Source organism: Cryptomeria japonica, chromosome 10, assembly GCF_030272615.1.
Source record: "Cryptomeria japonica chromosome 10, Sugi_1.0, whole genome shotgun sequence".
NCBI classification, from domain to species: Eukaryota; Viridiplantae; Streptophyta; class Pinopsida; order Cupressales; family Cupressaceae; genus Cryptomeria; species Cryptomeria japonica.
The window spans coordinates 804,105,390-804,113,934 of NC_081414.1; the positions used below are offsets into that span (position 1 = coordinate 804,105,390).

At 31.3% G+C, this 8,545-nt stretch overlaps 1 protein-coding gene across 1 annotated transcript; it reads right to left on the bottom strand.

The window, feature by feature from the left end:
* Nucleotides 1-1,335: 1,335 nt before the first annotated feature.
* On the bottom strand, nt 1,336-7,017 carry LOC131079934 (MLO-like protein 6). The gene is made up of 15 exons (XM_058017977.2): nt 6,889-7,017; nt 6,551-6,608; nt 6,203-6,465; nt 6,001-6,117; nt 5,861-5,921; nt 5,375-5,463; nt 5,204-5,278; nt 5,027-5,115; nt 4,872-4,921; nt 4,746-4,786; nt 2,436-2,609; nt 2,316-2,351; nt 2,121-2,188; nt 1,835-1,895; nt 1,336-1,752 (listed from the first exon to the last, which is right to left on the bottom strand). Exons 1-15 carry the CDS (start codon nt 7,015-7,017, stop codon nt 1,336-1,338), a joined length of 1,728 nt encoding a protein of 575 aa, XP_057873960.2.
* Nucleotides 7,018-8,545: the final 1,528 nt, after the last annotated feature.

Consider the following 8,545-nt stretch of genomic DNA (forward strand, 5'->3'; position numbering starts at 1 on the left):
GAAAATATCATCATGTAAATATTCATGTATTTGAACTTAAAACTTTAAAGTTGTGGCATTTACATTGTATTTATCTATGCTTGATAACATAGGCAATATATTTTAAGGAACACACAATAAAATCAAGGTGAAAAACTATTATACAAAATAGGTTCCAAATTTTTTATTAAGAATTGTCTACATCTCATTCACTAAACAAGACATCCATTATACAATTATAATGCAATAAGCATAAAAAACATAAGATCTATTATTCAAAATTAATGAACAAATTTCAGAATTTTTGCATAATTTAGTTTATATCTTTCAAGTATTTATGTATAAAGTTTCCCATCTATTTAGAAAGTACAATACATTAATACAATATTACATAAACAAAATGGTAATGCCTCAAATTTCAAAGTTAAAGTGTGATACAAGATGTGTTAATTGTAATTATAATGTTATTTGTTATATATTTACACACAAATGCTAAATGAGAATAATTGAGTACAGAATCATCTTAATTATTGAATGTATTTTATAGTTTAATATCGATGTTTTTCATATTTTTTTAAACTATCTCTAATATGTCTACTAGTAAAAGCAATATGTATAAATGCAATTCAATAGTTGATAGGCACTACTATTGAAGGTTTAGTAGTCTTATGCTACACAATTTTTGTATTCGATAATTAATCATTCCAAACAACCTCACTTTAATAAATTTGAAAATATTAAATGTATATCAATCATTCAATAACACCTATTGAGTAGAATGTTATTTCTAACATGATTGATATATGAGATGGTAGACTTGTTTTTGAAAAATACAACAGCATTAACTATATGAGATGGTAGACTTGTTCTTACTATATAATTATTATTATAAATATTAAAATATATTAAATATTGCAACATTAAATATCAAAATATTAAATAATAGATATAATACAACAAATAAACTATTGCTACTTTGTTTTTGTAGTACTACCCAACTTATAAAAACCTTAATACATTTAGTCTTTAGAACATTCAACAAAGCCTTATGAATTACAATGACCATAAATAATCATCTCCCCAAATTGTTTTCTACTCTGTGGAATATTAATGTTTTTGTTGGTTTTTTTTTTCCCTTCCTTGATGAGTCTCCATGTAAGAAGTAGGGATAATGCCTTTTATATTTTATATTTTGATTTGATAAAAAGATTACATAAAATGACATCTCTTAATGGTTATATGCAGGAACCAACAAAATCTTATAGCTTGCTATGACCACAAATAATAATCTTTACAGATTGTAAAGATTGTTTTGTACTTTCTCAAATACTATTGTTTTTGTTACATATTTTATCGCTAACTGTCCTCCTTGCTTGGAGGAGTCTCCATGTAAGAAGTAGGGATAATGCTTTCTATATTTTCCTTTTGAAAATGAGCAAAGCCGAGTTCAATATCTGGTGTGCCTCCATGTATTTCTTCCTTTGAATTGTCATTAGCATTATGGTGAGAATGGTAAGAAGGGGAGAGTGCATCCAGCTCAGCATCATATTCAACTTGTTGTATATTTTGGGCACTTTCTATATCTCCTTCTCTCATGTACTTGTGAAGAAGATGGAGTGGAGAAGATCCTTCATGTGGAGTAGTTTGCTCACTTGATAGATCTCCCTGCCTTCTCCCTTTTTTACTAATATTCTTCTTAGCTCTCTGGTGCCATTTCTTCAGTGAGCTTGCTATTCTTTCATCAAATATGGTTGTTTTCATGTTTGTCCCTAACTGAAATCACAAATCTCATATTTCATTTTACAGTGGTATTGAAGAGAGCAGAAATCAAATGCATATATATCTTGATACATACCTGTGTAACAAGAGCATAGAGAGGGAGAGTTACATAGCTACACAGTATTTGAACTCCAACCCTAATCACAAACAAATACATTTTGAGTTAACAATATTGTGGATCAACACTTTGTAGAATTTTTTAACATCTGTTTCATATGACAGTGGGTCACTTAGTATAGTCCTAAGCATTAATGTTAAGAAATTTCTTTCAATTTTTTCTTCCTAATCTTGAAGTATTATGAAAGCATATTCCTAAGACGATTGTTTCTTTGAAAGAAATTTCATACATTAAATAAACTTACCCCAAGCTTATTCTAACTACAATATCTTGCATACGCTTATGGAAGCAGGATTTCAGACCATATTCATACTGCATCAATCATAACATATGAATGTATGTAATTTGATAAGGTGGGGAAAATTCTATCAAGCCAAGATTTGAAATGAACTAAAAGTAGATATATGAGGATATTTAGATGTAGAGGTTTCTTACTTACCCATGCCCAAAAGAAAAAGGCCATAAGGAAAGCACTCTGCAAAATGAACATTTTATGATTACAGTCTGTGAAGAATGAAGAGATAAAACAAGAAAATGCTTTCAAGAAATCTTGTCTGACCTGAAATAGGGTAAAATGAATGAGATAGAGAATCAACTTGGGTCGACCAAACCAAAAGAGTTGATCATTGGGCTTCACCAGTGGAGCTCCTTGCACAACTGGACTTCTGTCTTGGATATCTAATGCCATTTTTGTTATTATAACTTGCAGCTTTGTTCCCACTATCAGAAGAATCTGTAAACCACAAATATTTTAAGCATTTGTAAATTAATATTCAAACTGAAGATTTGATATCTTCACATTGTATAGTGTAAAAATGAAGTCATGTTTTTTATGATAGTCATTTGGAAAATTGTAATATTCGATATTTATTGAGTAAAATATTGTCTTTTAATTGCAGATAAAGTGTGATAGAGAGTGTGTCTCAGCAATTGATAAGTCATTGATACTATTTAAAAAGGTGTGTTGTGGTTAGCTTTTTTTATTGGTACAAATGTATAAGATGTGTGAAATAATTTATCTAGAACTTCTTTGATCTTAAAATCTTCTTCTTATGTGTTTATAGTGTTGTGTCTTAGAGACTAAAATCCAAATTTTACACAAGTATCTTTTGCTATTATCATCCATAATCGTAAACTTGAATCTACTACTAATAGTGAATTAAAACATCTAACTCACCTCACAATTTTTTCTTAATGGTTAGCTTGTTCAAAGCACTCTAAAAAGTACTCTTAGTTATTCTTGCATTTCAGCTCTATTTATATTCTAGTATATTTGTAATGTGCTTGATCTACTCCTCCAATACTAAGTTTCTGCAATGCCTCATTTGTTTTCATGAACCTCCCATTAGCACATCTTAAGCTTCCATCACATGTTTTTCCTCTATTTCTTTATGCACACTACTACCAACCTAAGAACTATTTAGGCTTTTTCTTCCGTACACCATTGACACACACCAATATCACAACCATACTCTAGGACTTCCACACACTAGTTTTATCATCATACTCGAGTCTAAAAAATGCTAGGTAGTATGTCTTTTATAGCCAAGCACTTAAGAATAGCACCCAATTTTTTCTCCAACACATTTTTAGATTCTACAAATGTCGTAGGGAAGTAGGATATTTCATGAAAGAATCTCAAAAGTCATAGGATGATGTAAGAAAAGGATATGAATGTTTACAAAAGATTAATAAAACCTAGTCATATAGTAGCTACCATAGAAGTTTATTAGTTCCCTAGTTAGACACTACTACCTAAAGGGAGTTATCAATATTGGTGTTAGATACTAGCATTAAAAAATGGTCACCAATGCCCTTGTTGGTCATAAGAACACCTATTAGGTTACTAGCATTTGTAAATTTTCTTCAAATACTTGTACATTTCAAATGCACCTTGTGCTTCCTACTTGAGTGTGCTAGCACCTTCTAAAAAACAATAAACATCAAAACATGTCTACACATTCTTTTATTCCTAATCTATTTTCTTATAATTTATATTTCTAGATCCTAATCAATTCCCAACCCATGTTTATTGCACTTAGCATAAATATGCAATTGTATATTTTTGTGTTACTAAAAGGAAATTTGATTAGTAAACTAAAAACTAAACACATTGTAGAAGACAGAGTGTACTTTCTTAAATAATCTAGTATAGTGAACACTTTTCTATATTCTTATGAGCTTGACTATGCTTACATCTCTAACATTCTTAATTATATATAAAAAAATCCTTGCAACATAAAGAGATGAAAAATCAAACACCTTATATTTCTCCAGCCACACCTTACACAAATATTTGCAATCACCTAAGCCTCCCTACCCAACCCTAAAAATTCTCTTTATTTCTACATTTCCTATCTCCACCATTTCCTTATTTCTCACTTTCTCCCTTCCCACTCACTTTTTCCCAAACTTTGTGTAACTACATATTTTGTATCTCCCTCCCCTCTTCTCACATCCATTTTCCCACCTCATTCCCATTTCCTCAAGCCCTTCTATCTCTCCTCATAACTATTTCTGTCACCCTCATTTTCTTTCTAGTTTTCATTTCTAGGTCCTAATAAATTTCCTAATAAATTTCCATTTTGATTTAATTTACTTAATGTAAAGCTAAAATTATTTTATTATTTTTTGTTGAAAATAAATCATACTAGTTTAATACATGAACACATTATAGAAGTTAAAGTAAGCATTCTAAAAAAGATAAGGATAGGGCACACTTTAAATTTCTTACATATGAATTTCTCTAATAGTGATAAATCTTATAAGAATATCATGTACTTAGCTACAAAACAATTTATATTTCCTATATAGTTCTAATTACACCATTCAAAGTCAACTAGGTAAGTGAAGTACTATGTTCACTTACAATCAGTGGAGTGAATGACAACCAAAATAATGTGAACCACCCTGCACAATTCAATTTAATGCCCATCAATCCCTTACAAAATTAGAAGTAATACACATAAATATATAAAAAATCCATTATCTTTACCTTTCCTATTGATAAGTAGAAATAATATGGCAAAAAACCATAGAGGTGGACTGCACACAATGACATAAATTGTTCAAGAAATTAGATTTATATTAGGAACATGAATGATACAAAATATGTTGCCACCATAGTTAAACTAAAATTATGAAACACACCTGATAGATACAACAACACTAAAGTCATCATCCAAAGACCTCTTTAGATATCTTTGAAAATCAAATTTACCATGTGGAGCAAAATGAGCCTGCAAAATTAAACATATGGATAAATACATATTTTCAAAGTTAACTATACATTATTAAGCTTTGAGCATATGGCCGAAGAAATATTACAAGTATGAAGCCATGACGCAATGTTATGTAATCCACTTTGGGCACAGATCTAATGAATTGTCTAAAAAAGCATACCTACAAGTCCAAGAGTTGAGAATTTAGTAAATAGTAATTTCAATTATATTAAATCTTAAATAAAGAACGGCTATTTAACTTTTTGAGATTACTTACAATCCAAGTGAGAATAGGTGTTGTGGACCAAAAGCTTACATGCCTCTTTCCAAAGGTAGTTTCACGGGTAATTCTAAACCTTGAAGGATCTGCAACATAACAGTTACATGTCTAGTTACATTGTAAGTCCAAGGATGATCTATAGCAACAAGTTGGATTTTTTAAAATTTTGACCTATAATATAGACCACTAATTTTGTTTTTTATATTTTCATGTAAATAAAAGTGTATTAAAAAAAAAAGTTTGATTATAAGAATTTCTTTCGAATTTAAAAGAATCTCAAAATTCTAAACATTGTATGAATCTTTTCTAAACATCTCATTCAATGATTTCATTAACAATTTCACAGCTCATTCCTATAAAAAACGATAAATATTTATCCTACAATAAATCAGACAATTTATATTAACTGTTCTTTAATCCTTCCAGGTCCCTTTTCCATAAGCCCTGCCCCTCTTTATATTACTAGGAAAATCTTAAACTAACCAGTAGAGAATTCATAATCCAATCTTTTAGTCTCTTCCTCCCATGCTTTCCATCTTTTCATCTGCAAACATCACAATATAACGATTTTTTTCATATAATCTAATAAAAAACAATAACGAAAAAAGTTTAATGACTCATACCTTTGCCCATCCTAACGTCATAATTACAATGCAAGACAAGACATGAAAAACGGCCAATACAAAAATGAAGATGTGCAGTTGATGGAGTCCATCTTGTGATATCAGAGGAACCTTCCCCTGAATGCATCAAAATAACACAGGAAAAAACACTTCAAATCTCTTTCCATTACAAATACCATGAATAGTAAGCATAAATACTTACTTTTTTAGCACAATAACCAGTCACAGGCTCCTCTTTGGCCAAGCTACGCCTTAATGGTGTTTCAGAAGCTGCTGAGAACAGAAGCTTACGATGGTGCCCAAACAATGAGAACTTTTCAATCTGATCAGAAACACTGTTTGCTAAGGCCTCCTCCTTTGAACAGGGAAGCAAAGAATCTCCTAAGCTCTTAGATATACAAATCTCTGAAATGGATTTCTGTCCAACAGTGAGCAGAAGGGAGATAAATCCCAACAGCATCAATTCTGCATACCCATCACAAGAATCCATTTAAATCTTTGTCTAAGTAATTCAGACTGAAATTGATTATGACATGAGCAAATTATTCACCTTCTTTGATCTTTTCTAATGCTTTGCCCAGGGATTTCTTTTTGTGTTTCTTGAGCCACTGCATTCCAAACAGAAAAAACTTCCAAATTCAATCCAAACATGCAACAGAATTGCATGCAACATATGCAAAAACAAAGATAAAATATAATTACAAAAAGAAAGAAGTGGGTATTTCATGATCTATTATTTTTCTCTTACAGTTACAGCTCTCTCATCTGTCATCTTGATAACAGATTACATGATTCAAAACATCGATATAAATAAAATTTTATAACACAAAACAATAATCTGTATAGATTTCCAAAATCTAATTGGAAATAGATAGAAAGGAAGAATACCATAGAAAGGAAATGAATAGCTTGTTCGATGAGTATTGAAATGAGTACAAAGCCCAGACAAACGATGGCCACAGCCCAGGTGGGCGTTTGTTCTAAGGATCGGGATTCTGCATTGCTCCCACCTGCCATAACGAAGTGATTATTTCTCTTTTCCTTTGTTTGTCAGTTCAACCATGTGTATTCTTATATTTATATTCCCCCAAACAAATTAGTAAACATTAATGCCTTTTCAATCCATGTTAGACGCAAATTTGACTATTTCAGTGTAAATATTAATTATTTATTATTTAATTATGATATAATTTTTTAAATGAAGTGTCTAGATTCTTATTCATAAAATAATCTTACTCATGTTTGAAAAAAATGTAGTGGAAATAGTCACACTTCAAAAATTCAAACAAAACAAAAGTTTGAAATCATATAGAATTATGTAAAATTGCTACATGGAGAAAGCAAGAGCAGTAAGGGAAGGCAAGTGGATCATAGTTTAATTTCCCATACAAGACGGTTTGAAGTGTTCTCATCAAGAGGGTTCTGCCCATCATTATCCTTATTATTAATATTATTATCATCTTTTCTTATCTTCAACATCTCAAATAGGGGAAATAACAAGAGCCAATTGAGAGAACCTGTCAATGTTTGGCCAATCAAAAGTTGGGGGAGAGGTATGCTAGTGACTTGTGGGTTATGCACATCTTCTTTAAACACAATCTATTCTCACAAAAGGTGAAAAGGCTTGAGAATGGGCATCTTGATTTCATGAGCAGATTGGCCATGTCCTCAATGACACTATCCATGAGGTGGAGACCAACCTCAACTACAAGTGGAAGTTAGAGGGCCTAGCAATAGTACATGGGACACTAACATAATGATTTAGTATAGAATTAAGAAGTGAGAAACCTTAAGTGCAATTGTATTGGCTTGCACTTGAATCTGACTAAGAATATTACACTAAATTATAGCTTTAGAATAAAGCAAGAAATTAAGACCAACGTAAAATTTTTAAAAAATAGTAGCATTTCTATCTTTCCAATGCTAAATAGAATTTTGGGCTAGGGGTGTAGCTTGATTGGTGACAGATTCCAATGGTCAAGCACGAGGTCACGAGGTCTAGTCTCCCCGCGGCCCACGTGGTACCGAAGGACGTGTCGCACCAGCGTCACCAATCACGTTAAAAAGTTTACCCATCACACTATAGTTTATAGGGGGGTGTTATACCCGATTCTTGTAGTCTAAAAAAAATGTTCAATGGAATTTCTATCTTGAAAGAAATCCATATTTGAATATTTTTGGAAGGTATTCTAGGCTAATCCCCTAACAACGACATATGCCAAGAAAAATGCTTAGGCTAGAAAGGCTTGAAAGAATTATAAATCTAATTCTAGTTAGTTTAAGATCTAAAACAAAGTCAAAAAAGATATTGGGGATCTTGAATTCCCAAATAGATTAAATTAGAACCAATAGAAAGGCCTTGAAAAAGAATACACTGAGAAAAATGAGCGAGCTCTGACTTAAGAATAACTAACCAAATGGTGTGAAATCTACCCTAACAAATTGTTAATGAAGATTAGAAAAGTCTTTGAGGATCGTTTCAAGCTTCACATAAGAGGCTTCAAAAGGGACCCAACATAAAGAACCGTACATGAGTGGTTCCTAG

Coding starts and splice junctions, on each gene's coding strand:
- LOC131079934 (XM_058017977.2), bottom strand. CDS start 7,017: ATGGCAGGTGGGAGCAATGCAGAATCCCGATCCTTAGAACAAACGCCC. Junction 4,787..4,871: donor TCTACTTATCAATAGGAAAG/GTAAAGATAATG, acceptor TGAATTGTGCAG/GGTGGTTCACATTATTTTGG. Junction 1,896..2,120: donor GTAGTTAGAATAAGCTTGGG/GTAAGTTTATTT, acceptor GTTTGTGATTAG/GGTTGGAGTTCAAATACTGT.